The sequence below is a fragment of the Sminthopsis crassicaudata genome, chromosome 4 (assembly GCF_048593235.1).
Source record: "Sminthopsis crassicaudata isolate SCR6 chromosome 4, ASM4859323v1, whole genome shotgun sequence".
NCBI lineage: Eukaryota > Metazoa > Chordata > Mammalia > Dasyuromorphia > Dasyuridae > Sminthopsis > Sminthopsis crassicaudata.
This window is the reverse complement of record NC_133620.1, coordinates 342078624-342094615: the sequence shown is the minus strand read 5'-3', so window position 1 is coordinate 342094615 and position 15992 is coordinate 342078624. Positions and strand designations below refer to the sequence as shown.

The window sequence follows — 15992 nt, the reverse complement described above, 5'->3', positions numbered from 1 at the left end:
TAAATATAATTCTTCTGGAAAATGGAATTTAACAGCCATTTTAGCTGGGCTTAGAATCAGGAAGGTTTGAGTATAAATGCAGCCTCAGACATTTACTAGCTATGCAGCTTCATGCAAGTCACTTAACCACTCTCAGTTCCTTCAACTGTAAAATGGGAATAATAATAATAGCACCTACCTCCTAGGATTGTTATAAATATCAATAAGATAATATTTGTAAAGTGCTTTGCAAATCTTAAAGTCCCATACAAATGCTAGCTGTTGCTACTATTATTGTTATTATTATTATTAGATTAAGTATTTAAATCCAGTTCCTCTAGCTAGAAATAGAGTATTCTTTTCACCAAACACTCCACAAGAGCTCTCAGTTTCCTTTCACAGCAGTCTGACTCTCTCCGCTCTATCCCAGGGCAGCCAGGTTTGGCATAGAAGGTAATCTGTTGAGACCTGGAGTCTTCAGATATTTACTAACTATGTGACCCTGTGTAAATTACTTAATCCTGTTTGCCTCCGTTTCCCCACTAATTAAATGAACTGGAGAGGGAAATTTTAAACCATTCCAGTATCTTTGCCAAGAAAACCCTAATGAGGTCACAAAGAGTCAGACATGACTGAACTAGAACTAAAGCTCTATTCCAAGCCAAGTCTTTAAGTTGTCATTTACTTGGAAGCTTTTTGAAGGACTAAATAAATGTGTTTATTAGGATGCTGTAGAATCTGTGAGAGATGGAAATTTAGGACTGTGCTTTTCTGTCCATTACAGGTTGTTTACTTTCCTTATCATAGATAGGAATTTCATGCCCAAGTAGTTGCTAGATTTTGGGGAAGGTCTTTTACAATGGAGGGAGGATAGTTTACTATTTTGCACTTGATAAAGTATGCCATTTTGACTTGAGTATATAGAATTTAAACGTTTGGAGGCAATATGATTTAGTAGGGTAAACACTGAGTTCAGAATCAAAGAGGACTTAGGTTCAAATTCTAGTTCTATTACTTAATGTCTGTGTGACCTTGGGTAAGTCACTTCTCCTAAATGTGTTTCCTCACCTACAAAATGAAGGCTTTGCACTGGATAAGCTCTGAGGTTTCTTCGAACTCTAAATTCAATGAGCTTCTAGTTTTTGCTGCCTTGTCTAAAGTGAGATCTCTGGGAATAATTGGAGTATCCTAACTATGTTTCTCTTTTCTCATGACCGCTACAGGTATTTCTTCTATGGATTGTACCAGTTTCAGCCTCATTCCAGGATCAGTACTGTGAAAGCCTGTCCTTAGTCAACAACACCACTGGTGAGTACCACAAAGCATCCTCCTCTTCCCTTTTCCTCAACTTCTCTCTAAATAGTGTGCACCAGAATTGGAGAAGTAATAACACAAAAGTCATCTGTACTATGACTCCATTTCTTAGGGAGATTCCCTATTTCTAGTTCTTTTCCATACATATCTGCCAAAAACATCTTCTTGTGATACCATTTCATCTTATCCCTCCCTGGCTCAAGAACCTCAGTAATATTCCTCATTGTCTAATGTATCTCATTCAAACTTACAAGCCATCTACTGAAGTCCTGATAATTATCTAAGTCCATCTCTTCTTTTTGACCATGCTGAAGCATTACCCCATCCTACCAACTAGCACATAAAGGCCTTTGAGAATCTTTTCTTTTCCTCATCCCAACTCTGGCCTGCATGCTGACCTCTCTCACCACTGTCTCTGTCAAAGGTAACCCAAAGCCCCACTACACTTTGATTATTGGGCCTATTATTCCCTTTCTATTAGTCACTGGTCAGGGACTCTCTGCCCTGCCATAGCTAACCAAGGGTCTATGGGATCTTAATATCTTCTAGGTTTTTCTTTCTGGACCCATAGTTCCAATTGGGTCTTCTATCTGATATAAATGAAACTAAACCCTTTTTTATGTATTGTCTCCCCTAATTAGAATGTATTTCTATTTGTATATACTACATTTCTAATCCTACTTTGTACAAAGTACTAAACAAATGCTTCCCTTTTTCATTCCATGAAAATTACATGAATTAGACCAGGGAAGCTTAATTCTGATTGTCCAATCCCAAACAAGTATGTCCATCAGTGGGCACCAGACATGTATTAGATGGGAGAAAGAGGGAGGTGTAGCATCTACAGGGAGAAGGAGGATGGGAGCAGTGGAGGGGAGAAAGAATGGTAACAGAAATTGGCCTCTTTAGCTTTAGCAAATTATTTAATACATTTTTATTAAGTACCTATAGTGGGTAGAGCACTATACTAATTGTATGAGGGAAAGATAGAAGAAAGAAAACATAGAATTTGACCATAGTCTGATATGAGGGAGGAGAGGGAAAAGCAGAAGGTATGTACCTGAAATAGCTTAGACATAATGAAGATAAACACCATAAAGGTAACCTCTGTAATGGGCTTTTTGTTTGCACATTGATTATTTCCAAGTAATATATCAATGAATTCAAAAATCCTTTCCTGCTGATCAAAAAAATGAGTGGTATATGGAGGTAGAATAAGGGATTTCTTAGACCAGGAATGAAAGTGAAATAGGAAGATTGCTTCATACTTTACATGCAATCTTTCTAGCAACCTATTGCATACCGATGATCATTCCCATTTTTTCCACAGATGAGAAAACTGGGTTCAGAAAAACTAAATTAATGGAAATTCATTTTATTAGGTAAGAGAAGGGGGAATGACACAGTTAAAAACTTGGAGACAGAAATTACCAAGTTGTATACAGAGAATGAACATGCAGAAATTCACAGTTGGATGAGTGGCTTCGGTATAGACAAAAGGAAGACATGGACCTGGAGAATCATCAGGAGCTCAGCTGATATGTGAGGAATTTGGATTGTATATCAGGCCACAGGGAGTTGCTTAGGTTCTTGACTCAAGAAGGAGCATGATGAGAATGGCATTGTAAGATTAATGCAGCAGGTATGTATGAAGAGGAACTGTAAACAATGAGTCTCTCTATGAAATGAGGGTCCCCTAATAGGAATGGTCCTGGTGACCCATGACAGAAGGAATAGCTGGTTAGGCTCTATTAATTCATTTGTCCTGCTCCCTAAAGAGGTCTATTCCATAGCTTATATCTGGAGGTGTCACTGTCCTTGGAGGTGCTGATAAATGGCATTCATTCTTCTGTGATTTATATTCCCTCCTCCCTCTCCTCACCTCATCCCCACCACTGCTTCTCTCTCTCAATCCAAAGTAGCTTTATGGTGTGCTGATCAATCACTTGTGCAGAAACCTCTGATCAAGTATCATTTTTCTTTCTTCTCCCTCCCTGGACCTGTTTAGACCAATGGGCACTGGAAGAGACAGATGGAAAGTGTGGGGAGCAGAGAGGGACATTGACAGATGGATGGTCAGTGTGGCTGCCTAGTGATAACAAGACACTGGTTTTCTGTAAGGAGTCCTCATCTTCTTTTCAAATGGCATATTCCAGGACCAAGGAGAGCACCACTGGGAAATAGACTAGAAGGTTGAGCTCATCTGTCCATCTGGCACAGTCTAGATAGATCACAAAATTATAAAAATCACATAATTGTATTATAACCTCATCAGAGCCATGGGTGTGTTATATAAGTTTACATTTACATAGGGATGCAAGATTTACAATGCATTTTATACTTTTTTCATTTGATCTTCACTTCTCTGAGATAGGTGATATTAATATTCCCATTTTACAGAGAAGGAAATTGAGATTGAGAGAAGTTAATGGACTTGTCCAGGGTCACACAAGTATGACATATTGTCATGGAAAAGCAAACCCATTATTTACAATTTCAAATACAATAAATAAAAAGACTTTATTCCAAAAGTTTATATTCAATACAAACCAAGGAAAAGAGAAATAATAATTGGTATATGGAGAAGTATGCTTCTATGAGGAAAATGGGCTTCTAAATTTGAATCATTTTCCACAGGTAGTTATGTAATTCAGAAAGGCATATAATCATGCTGCATTCACAATTGATCAGCCACTGGCCTTAAGGAAAGTTGAGAATAGCAGTCGAATTTTCTAGTCTATTATTGACCTCAGGAGTCCAAGACAGGGTGTGCTGTGTGTCTCGTTCATCCTTGGATACAAACTTGAGTAAAGGAAGGCAGAAATAGCAGTTATACATAGCTGCCTGTTTAACACTGAAAGGAAGACAGTCTAAGATGCACTTATTCATGCCAAGATAGAGAAAAAAATTGTGTCCAGCTGAGTATGAGAGGCAAGATTTGAACTCATATTCTACCAACTCAAAATCACAGTGATGCACCCATTATTTCTTTTCCTCTGCAGAGTTGGAAAAGGATTTTGGGGAGTCGTTGGGTGCAGCTCTCTGCCTTCAGACAAGTGAATTGTCTAAACTAATCAAGTCCAGTTATGTTGATTGTAGAATATATATACCAGAGGGCCCAGTCTGTTCTTAGTGGAATGATGAGCTTGTCAATGAAGGAAGGTAATTGCCCAGATGTTCTTGACAATTCTCTCCCTGAGAATGATAATGGTTGAGGTGGTTTCTAGGGTGACTGATGGTTCAATGTGATCACTAAAGAACCCCAGAAAGTAAGATAGTGAAGAAAAGACTGCCTGTCCTTATAAAATCTGGAAATAGCATCAGAATTTTCCCTTCGTCTACTTTATATATTATAATGGATAAAGGTCACTCACCTAGCCCTCTCACTCCCTTTCCTGTACCTTCCAGCCTTTCCTACCACTAGGAAAGAGAATAGAATCTTTCTTACTGATAGATGATTGACAACTAAGGACAAAAATGTGGGAATAGAATGAGCAACCACTCTGTGATTTTTGGTCTGATCTCTAACACCTGAAAATATTCTTTATTGGGAGACAATGAATGAATGACAGCTTGAATATAAACCATCAAACTATCCCCCATTTCTCTCTCAGAGTCATTGCCTTCCCACTTTGCTATGGTCAGGTAGTGACAAGTATTCTTTGCCAACTCTAACTGAACACTATGGAATAGAATAGGATTGGTATATAGTCCCTGTCCACAGGGTGCAGACAAAGTCTAACTCAGAATTTCTGGGTGTTGTGTAAAGTCCAAGTATTATGCCCTGGTCCTGCCCTACTGTTCAGATTCATAGAGCCATATCACAGGGAGACGATTTCCTGAAGTCTTAAGACTAATTCAAAACAGTCACACTAACTGTTCAGTCAGCAGCGTTCTCCAAATATTCAATTGTGTGGAAATTGAAGATCAGATAGGATTGGATCTGGCTCATTTTCTTGAAGTTGGAAGCCTATTAGAGAGTAAAGGAACTCTCATTGAGGGTGTGCTGGGGTTTAGCTATGAACAATGGACCTTTTCTGCTTGAAAAAAACACATCGTTTTTGGTTGAATAATTTTTTAAATTCCACAGAAGATTCTTTGGAACCCTGATGAAAGTCTAGACCCTCAGGTGTCAGAAAAAAATTTTAGCAGAAAGTCAGAAGGAGATGAATTAGAAACTTTCTTGGTCTCCATTCTATGCCCCAATTGTTATTTAGCCTTAATCCTAGAATGGGTTTGGATTCAGTCAAACTGAGACCTGTTGCAGATCTTAGTTTAAAAAGTTTCTCACTGCATCCTGGACCATCTCTAGTCATCCTAACCTATGTTTGACTACTGGACCCAGATGGTCCCAAATGGGACCACGGAGAGTTAGACATGACTAAAATGAATGAACCACAGCAAAATGTGTCAGGCATTTCCTAGATGATAAGAATACAAGTTCCAAGAATGAATTAATCCCTAGTCATAATGAGCTTATTGGAGGTCAACATTAAAATGCTTTCAGCATAAATATAAAATTAATAAAAAATATATAAAGTTAAATCCAAGATAGTTTGAGAGGGAGAGCACTGTCAGTTGGAGGGATCAGAAAAGACTTCATGTAGAAGATAGTGCCTGGAGTTCATCTTGAAAGAAGAAACTGGTTCAAGAGACAGATATATATAGGGAGAGAAAAGAATGCTTGGCCTGAGAGATGGACAATGGGAGGACATAGAGTGTTATGTGTGAGGAATAGAGAATAATAATCCCTAAGAGGCTGGATCAAAAAGTACCATAAGAAAGGAAAACCAGGAAAGTCATCTCTATACTATTACCTGATCACTATAGGTCTTCGTTGCTGGCACTAGTTGAGTATGAACAGACTTGCTTTGAGATAGCAGCAGGCCCCAGGAAGTGCTTCACTGGACCCTATTGTAGCTACCCTGCCCTTTGTTGGGGATGAGGATTGGGGATGGGGCTGGTGGAGGAAGCTCCTGCCTCGTGAGTTTTGTGGGCTGCTAAGTACAGGAGGCTTATTTACAAGGTTGGTTGAGCTTCATTCCTGAAACCTTTCTTCTAAAGCCAGATTAATATTGGGGGGGACGACAATTTCTAGTTCCCTTCACAGTACCTATGGCTTAGGAATGGGGGGGAAAATGTCTATTTGTCACAATAAGACTTTGCCCTGTTTTCCAAGGTACTTCCAGACAAACAGTGAAACCCTGCATTTTCTGGATGAAAAGGAGAGTTAGCTTTAAGTGATCCAACCCCTGCTTGCCCTGCCCCTCCCCCATTCCACATCATCTACATCTAGAAAGCAGAGCCATTTTGGCTCTTCTCTGCAGCTAGTCTTAGATATCCTGGATATCTCTTTGTCTCTCTATAGTTCTTTTATCTCACTCATCCTTTCCATGTCTGTCTCCCTCAGTTTCTTTCTCCTTTTCCTCCTCTCTTTTTTTATCTACCTTTTCCTTTTCTCTGCTTCCCCTTTTCCTTTTAGCTTTCCTGCCTTCTTTTTTCTTCCTTTTTCATTTGTTCATTCATTTATTCTTTTCTTCTTTCCACCCTTCTTCTCTCCTCTCCTTCCTATCTTCCTCCTTTACTTCATTCCTTTTTCCCCTTCATTCCTTCCCTTCCTTGTCCCTTCATTTCCTCTTCTTTATCCCTTGCTTCCATCTTTCCTTCATTCATTTCTTCCTTCCTTCCTTCCTTCTTCTTTTCCTTCTTCCTTCTTTCCTTTCTTCCTTCCCTCTATTCTCCCTTCTTTTCTTTGTTCCTTCCTTTTCTGGACTCCCTTTATTTCTCCCTTCTTCATGCCTCTCTTCCTCCATTTCTCCCTTCTTTCTGCCTCCCTTCATTTCTCCTTCCTTCTTTCCTCCCTTCTTCCTCTTTCCCTCCTTGCTTCTTTTTTTTATTCCTTCTTACATGCCTTCCCTCCTTTTTCCCATCCCTCCTTTCCTTTTTTCTTTCTTTTCTTCCACCACACTCCTCTGTAGTCTCAGTCCCCTCCTCTCTATGAACTCCTTTCTTTCTGACAGCCCTGTGTTTTGCTCTGTTCATATGGTACCGCTGAGCTGGCTCCTGGCTCTGTCCACTGCCTAATCAGCAGGTACCCCCCTTCTGAAGGTCTCTCCATCTCTCCCAACTCCCCATTCTGTCAAAGGATCAAGGCTTAGGCTGCCCAGAGGGGAGGAAGTTAGGAGATGGCTGATGTTTATGCGCAATATTTTGGAATCCTTGTGTATGAGCTGCAAGCTACTGCAGTGGTCTGCCCAGAGGGCTCATTAAAGAGAACCCTTCCTAATGGAAGGTGCTGAGTTAGCCAGGAGCTGTATCTCAGGATGTTTGAAAGGTAGGGTGTGAATAAATGAGAGGAGGGGCAGCAATGGAAAAATGATCAGATATCCTGCAAAACATAGTAGATTTCAACTTCCTGTACTTCATGACAATGTTATCCAAAATGCTGCTTACCAATACATTTTGTCCCTGTGCCCTGCTACCTCCATTTTCCCCTTCTTCTACAAGTTTTCTCTCTCTCCTCCATTTTTCCCTTTTCTTATTAAACCACTACTCCTATATTTCTTTACATTCAAAAGGAATTCTTGAGAAAAAATGGAACACAAGGTTTTGCAAGGATGAAAGCTGAAAACTAACTGCATATGTTTTGAAAAATAAAAAGCTATCATTATTTTAAAAATAGAATAAAAATGAATTCCCATAGCTAATCCAAGTTGCCACTCCTAATTTATATTCTCTTTTCTCTGATCACATACATCATATTCGTTCCCTTTCTGGCTTCATCCACCTTTCCTCAATAAATATCTCGCTTTATATGTTCCATACATACACACCTTAAAAGCTAAAAAGGACTTTCGAGGTGACCTAGACCAACCTTTTAATTTTACAGAAAAGAAAGTTGAGGGCTAACAAGAAGTGACATGGCCAAGGTCATACATCCTTACCTTTCATCCAACATGGACTTATGCTAAGGAGTACAATCTCCACTGCCCAATCCCCTTATAGATACAAGATTCTGGTTCCCCATTCCTGTGACCTGCTGCATTGTCGGTGGACAATATCAGATGGGGGTAGGGAGGATGGATTTTCTATTCATTGACTCTACTTAGCATTCATCCCTCCATCCCTCTCACCCTCCAATCTTTCATTCAGACATTCCCTAAAGGATTTTCTAGAATCTGAATGTAAAGGTCAAAAAAACAATGTTGGCATCTCATTTCCCCCTGTCACCTCCATATTTCTTGCAAGTCTGCAATGGGCAGGAAGGGAACAAAAGTGAATGACCTTTGTGGAGAAACCAGGGAAGAGCCAGGAAAAAAAGATCAAAACAAGAAAATGGGTCTAGATATTAGGTACAAAAGAAGGATTATTGAATTTCTATAAAATTGGATGATTTAGATGCTCTCTAAAGTCCTTCTATCTTCACTTGTCTGTGATCCAATGATCCTGTTATTGGGGTCAGAGTCCAATCAGCCAGGTATCTGCCTATTATTCATTTCTTTCCTCAAGACAGGCAAATATTGATTATTACACACACACACACACACACACACACACACACACACACACACACACAGAGTGTCCCTGCACCCTGGACAAGTTGTGTATATGTGTCGAACCTATAGTTAGCTCTTGGTCTAGTGCAAGATATCCAGATGTTTTCTGGTGTCCTCTCTCCAAAGAGGCAGAGAACCAGTGAGCAAATTAATCAATCCATCCAGCCCTGCCTATTATACAGCGCTGGCTTTGATTGCTATTGGTGATTTTCCTGATTTGCTTTTTGGCTTCCCCAGATGGGGATCTGGTGCTATCTGAGGCTGATGGTATCCAGAGGTCAGACTGAGACAGAAGACTGGCTAATACAGAGACAAAAAGTCTCCAGAATGACTTACTTAATGTCTTCAAGTCAGCATTTGGTTTTTATGAGAAGATTGTGAGAAATTGTTCTCCATGTCCACAGTGAATATATAAAAAGACATTGATTTAAGGTTAAAGCAGAATAAATGCAGTCAGATATAAAGAAAAAAATCTTATAGTTCAGAATGCTCAGGCAACTAAGAAAAGTTGTGGTGCTTCTATAAAGAAACCTATAGGGAGAGACTAGAGAGATACTTGTCTGTTGTGACTTTAGCTGATAGCTTCTTATAATCTCTTATATTCTTAGCTCTGAGGTTATGCTTTTTTTCTGTTCTATGCAAGCTTGATTTACTGCGTAGATGAGAGGGTAAGGCAGTGCATATATAAGTTTTAGGAGTACTAATAGACTTCTCCTGCCCCCCTCCAAATATGTACCTTGCTGATGTTCAATGGTGTTACCTTCCACTCCTACCTGTCCTAAAGTTTCCATCATCAAAGTTAGCTTCAGGCAGTATCACAAGTTTAGCTATTTCCAAAATCCCAGTACACTAAATAATCATTTCCAACTGTTCTCTTCCAGCCTATCTGCTGACACATTTTCCTTATTCATTTTCACCTTGGGTTCAAAAAATATCAAGCAGTATAACCTTACATTTCCTTATAAATTCCTAAAACTTAAAAGTTATTTTTCATTAACCAACTAGATCTGATCCCTATCCAGTCTATTAAACATTATTTATTAAATAAATGAGAGAGACCTCTTTCCAATAAAGAGCTTTTACAGCTTTTATATATCACCCACACTAATTACCTAGTGTTCAGTAATCATTAAGATTACCAATGATACAATTTATAAACACTGCAACAAATAATAAAATGATTTTATAAATAATTATTTAAAGTATATCAACTCTAAGAAAGGTCACAGCCAGAATCATCTATAACTATTATCTCCACTGACTTTTCAATCCTAGAAACACAGACCTACAATTAAGTTCTCTCAAAATGCCAATGAAGTCTCTTTTGAAGAATTCTCTGCATTGTATTTCCTCATAAGAATTAAAACGGTTCTCTCAAGAAAGAAGTTCTCTTAGTTCTTTCTGTTCTGTTCCACTCAATTTCTCTCCAATGATCACAGTTAATTCTCTCTATGACAATAATCAAATTCAGCCTCACAAAATTAAAACCTTTTTTGTCTTTAGCAAAGGCATTTACTCAAATGGTATCACAATAACAATAATTACAAAGTATTTTCCTCAAAACTGGAGGTGTACTCTCCCACAAATACATACAGAGTCTGTACTCTGTGGGTGGAAGAGTGGGCACTAACTTTGTTAAAAATTCAATTTTACCTTATTTTAGTCCCAAATTCTCTCTCTCCCACACTCATTGAGAAAGCAAACTCCCCAAAACTCAGTACAAATAAGTATGGTCATGCAAAATAAGGTCAGAAGGAAGGAAGGAAGAGAAAAAGAAAGAAAGAGAGAAAGAAAGAGAGAAAGAAAGAGAGAAAGAAAGAAAGAAAGGAAGAAAGAAAGAAAGAAAGAGAGAAAGAAAGAAAGAAAGAAAGAAAGAAAGAGAGAAAGAAAGAAAGAAAGAAAGAAAGAAAGAAAGAAAGAAAGAAAGAAAGAAAGAAAGAAAGAAAGAAAGAAAGAAAGAAAGAAAGAAGAGAGAGAGAGAGATAGAGAGAGAGAGAAAGAAAGGAAGGAAGAAAGAAAGAAAGAAAGAAAGAAAGAAAGAAAGAAAGAAAGAAAGAAAGAAAGAAAGAAAGAAAGAAAGAAAGAAGGAAGGAAGGAAGGAAGGAAGGAAGGAAGGAAGGAAGGAAGGGGAAGAAAAAAGAGAGAGAGGGAGAGAGGAGGAAAAGAGAGGAAGAAAGGAAGAGAAAAGGAAGGAAAGAAAGAAAAGGGATGGATAAAGAAAAATATGCTTCAGCTTGCATTCTGAGACCATTACATCTCTATCCAAGATATTTCATCATGAGTCTATTTTCATTGGTCATTGGGTTGATCAAAAAGATGTCTTATGATGTTTATTACCTTGATAAAATTGCTGTTACTGTATAAATTGTTCTGGTTCTGCTCATTTCATTTTGCATCAGTTCAAAAAACTCTTGCCAAGTTTTTATGAAACCATTCTCTTCATAATTTCTTCTAGCATAATAGTATTCTATTACATTCATATACTATATCTTGTTAACCATTCCCTAATTGGTAGTTATCTCCTCAGTTTCCAATTTTTTATTATCACAAAAAGAACTGCTATAAATATTATTATACATATGGATCCTTTTCCTCTTTCTTTGATCTCTTTGGGGTATATTCCCCTTTAAAGACACGGTAATTATATTCATAGTCTCTGTTGGAAAGGCTGTTGAAGCTGGTATTATTCATTCATCTAGTCTTTTCTATGTCTGTCTGGCTCCTATCTTTCTATCTATCTATCTATCTACCTATTTATAATACATCCAAGGAAACTATATCTGTCATTATCAATCTCTACCCTGTCATGATCAATCTTCTGCATTATTTCATTTGGTCCTCACAACAACTCTGTGATGTAGGCAATTCATGTTATTATCTTCACTTCATAGTGAAAGTAACAGGGTCTCAGAGAAATAAAATTATTTTCTCTAGTTCCATAGTCAGTAAACATCAGAACTAAGATTTGAGCTGAAGCATTTTTCAATTCGCTTCCAGGACTCTTTCCAATACACATAATCATTAATAGCATTGATTTGGTGCTACTATTGGCAAGGCAACTGTAGCCTGCCCCTATCCAAAGCAGATACTGTCTCTAAGGGGCAGAAGAGAGCTGAGGAGAATGGCCTCTTGGAAAGGATGGGAATCTCACTTTTGCAAGGGCCTGATGTACTGATCTCAATAAGCCAACAAATGATATTATAATGTTCTGCCATTTGGCTCAGAGGACTGTCCCCCTGCAGCCTTTACCTTTTTGTGTCCTATGAATAGCTTTGATTAGAGAATTAAAATGAATGTAGTACAAGTGTTGCTCAGAGCTATCCTGAGCCCAGCCCAGAAAGGAAGCCAATATAAACCAGCAATGGTTCCCAAGTGATCCCGGTTGGGAATGGCTAATTTAGGGGAAAAGATGGAGATACAACCTTGAACAGAAGCCCAAGAGCAAGAACTGGTCATTTAATACTGAAATAGCTGCTTTTTCCTTTTTACTCCTGACTCCTCCATATGTATTAATCGGTCTCTGTGCCTATTTCTGAGTGCTAGCAACTGACCATTATTAAATAAAATCTGGTTCTTGACTGGGTGCTTATGTCTTAGGCAGGGGGGTCATATAGTTAGGCAGGTTTAAATAGTGTAGCTGTGTCTGAGTCAATCTCATAATGGGGAATCAAGCTATTGGCTCATCTCCAGTCTCTTACTGAATTCTACTCCCAACTCCCCTACCTAGAGTGATAGTCAAAGGACTATCCCTCTTCAAAAAGACCAACATTAAAGTCCCTACTACACCAGTTACTAACTTAATGACTTTAGCAAAGTCATATTACTTCTCATTATGTGTTCTCTTATTCATCTATAACCTCATTTATAAATGATACTTTCTATCACAAATCTATTTGATTTGTCTTGAATCACCTTATTATTGAAAAGAGTCAAGTCCATCATATCTGATCATCATATATTTTGCTATTACTCTGTGCAGTATTTCTGATTCTGCACACTTCACTTAGCATCAGTTCTTATAAGTCTTTCCAGGATTTTCTGAAATCAGCCTGTTCGTATAGAATAATAATACCATGTTGCATTCTTTATGATTGATCTTTGATTTCCCATAAGTTCAGCAAGTTGGTACAGTGGATAAAATGCTGGGTCTGGAGTCAGGAAAAACTGAATTTAAATCTTACTTTAAAGACTGACTGTGTGACTCTGAGCAAGTCACACTTTGCCTTTATTTCCTCATCTCTAAAAGTGAACTGGAAAAGGAAATGGCAAACCACTCCAGTATCTTGTATTGAAAATTACTAAACAAAGACCATACAATGTCTACCCAATATCCTGGAGGCCTTCCTCAAGTCTTCTTGATATCTTAAGGATATCAATGGAGTATAGTGGTTTTCCATGGGCCATTACTTATTCTCAACACATACCAGACACTCCCACTTTTTTCTGATCATATGTTTCTCAGATAACATCCTTTTTCATTTATTATTTATTGTTTAGGATGTTTTGTGGACTCTTCCTGGCCATCATGTGCCTCTCCATCACTCTTTCATTGGTGTTTAACTTCCATTCTCATCAATGAAATAGCACCCTACTGTTCCTCTTTGACCCCTTTGAGTGTTCTTTTTCTTAATTATTTTTTTAATTTTTTAATTGATTTTTATAATTATAACATTTTCTTTGACAGTACATATTCATAGGTAATTTTTTTACAACATTATCCATTGTACTCCCTTCTGTTCCAAATTTTTCCCCTCCTTCCCTCTACCCCCTCCCCTAGATGACAGGCATTCCCATACATATTAAATATTTTATAGTATATCCTAGGTACAATATATATGTGCAGAACCGAATTTTGTTGTTGTTGTGGCAAGGAAGAATTGTATTCGGAAGCTAAAAATAATCTGGGAAGAAAAACAAAACAAAACAGTGCTCACAGTTTATACTCATTTCCCAGTGTTCCTTTTCTGGGTGTAGCTGATTCTGTCCATCATTGATCAATTGGAATTGGATTAGCTCTCTATGTTGAAGATATCCACTTCCATCAGAATACATCCTCATACAGTATCATTGTTGAAGTGTATAATGATCTTCTGGTTCTGCTCGTTTCACTTAGCATCAGTTGATGTAAGTCTCTCCAAGCCTCTCTGTATTCCTCCTGTTGGTCATTTCTTACAGAATAATAATATTCCATAACATTCATATACCATAATTTACCCAACCATTCTCCAATTGATGGACATCCATTCATTTTCCAGTTTCTAGCCACTATGAAAAGGGCTGCCACAAACATTTTGGCACATGCAGGTCCCTTTCCCTTCTTTAGTATTTCCTTGGGATATAAGCCCAGTCGTAGCACTGCTGGGTCAAAGGGTATACACATTTTGAAAACTTTTTGGGCATAATTCCAGATTGCTCTCCAGAAAGGTTGGATTCTTTCACAACTCCATCAACAATGCATCAGTGTCCCAGTTTTCCCACAGCCCCTCCAACATTCATCGTTATTTGTTCCTGCCATTTTAGCCAATCTGACAGGTGTGTAGAGGTATCTCAGAGTTGTCTTAATTTGCATTTCTCTGATCAATAGTGATTTGGAACACTCTTTCATATGAGTGGAAATAGTTTCAATTTCATCATCTGAAAATTGTCTGTTCATATCCTTTGATCATTTATCAATTGGAGAATGGCTTGATTTCTTATAAATTAAAGTCAATTCTCTGTATATTTTGGAGATGAGGCCTTTATCAGAACCTTTAACTGTAAAAATGTTTTCCCAATTTGTTACTTCCCTTCTAATGTTGTTTGCATTAGTTTTGTTTGTGCAGAAACTTTTTAATTTGGTGTAATCAAAATGTTCTATTTTGTGATCAATAATAGTCTCTAGTTCTCCCTTGGACACAAACTCCTTCCTCCTCCACAAGTCTGAGAGGTAGACTATCCCATGTTCCTCCAATTTATTTATGATTTCTTTCTTTATGCCTAAATCTTGGACCCATTTTGATCTTATCTTAGTATGTGGTGTTATATGTGAGTCCATGCCTAGTTTCTGCCATACTAATTTCCAGTTTTCCCAGCAGTTTTTGTCAAATAATGAATTCTTATCCCAAAAGTTGGGATGTTTGGGTTTGTCAAACACTAGATTGCTATTTTTATTCACTATCTTGCCCTGTGAACCTAACCTATTCCACTGATCAACTAGTCTGTTTCTTAGCCAATACCAAATGGTTTTGGTGACTGTTGCTTTATAATATAGTTCTAGATCAGGTACAGCTAGACCACCTTCATTTAATTTTTTTTCATTACTTCCCTTGAAATTCTCGACCTTTTGTTGTTCCATATGAATTCTGTTGTTATTTTTTCTAGACCCCTTTGAGTGTTGAAGAAATGTGAACTATTATTATTTTTTAGGTGGCATGTCTGTGTTGTTTAGTACAATGCTCCATGAAGATACACAGTTATTAGATAAATGCCATTATTGCCTAATTGAAAATTTAGTAATTTTTATCTGAATATGCATTGGCAGAGATAGAGCTGTTATCTCCCTGATGTAGTTATGTAAATTTGGGCCAGAAGCCAAGGGGATCTGGACTTGCATAAGGCTATAAGGAGTACAAATCTCACCAATATATTACTGAACCCAAGTCACCAGCTAGAAAATTGGGGGATGGGGAATTTGGTCTAAAGCTAAAGAACTTGCTGCCTAGATAAACCTTCAACCTTCCTCAAAAATGACAGCAAAAAATCTTAACAACTTTAATGTTTCTCTTTTTTATTTTAACACCCCAATTTCCTTGTTTCTCCCCTGCTCAAGAGCATAAATAGTTCCCTATAGCCACTCATGTTAAATGTATTTCTGTAACCTGGCATTTAAGTCTTTTCCTTGAGTGCATAATACCTTCCTCAAACACACACACACACACACACACACACACACACACACACACACACACACACTTTTTTCATTTAAAAAAATATTTTATTTTTTTCTAGTTACATGTGAAGACAAATCTTAACATTCTTTATATAAAAAAAAATTGAGCTCCAAGTATTTTTCCTCTCTCACCTCCTTTCTCACTAAGATGGTAAGCAATTTGATATTGATTATATATGTACAATCAATTAAAACATATTTCCATACCAGTCATG

General features: G+C 37.7%; 1 protein-coding gene across 2 annotated transcripts in view; it reads left to right on the top strand.

The window, feature by feature from the left end:
• The window catches only part of CRHR1 (corticotropin releasing hormone receptor 1), a 99475-nt gene that overhangs the window by 46645 nt on the left and 36838 nt on the right, over positions 1-15992 (top strand). For both annotated transcript variants that reach the window (XM_074260996.1, XM_074260995.1), the window contains exon 2: positions 1203-1287. In XM_074260996.1, the coding sequence (XP_074117097.1) occupies positions 1203-1287 (85 nt within the window). The remainder of the gene's footprint in view (positions 1-1202; positions 1288-15992) is intronic.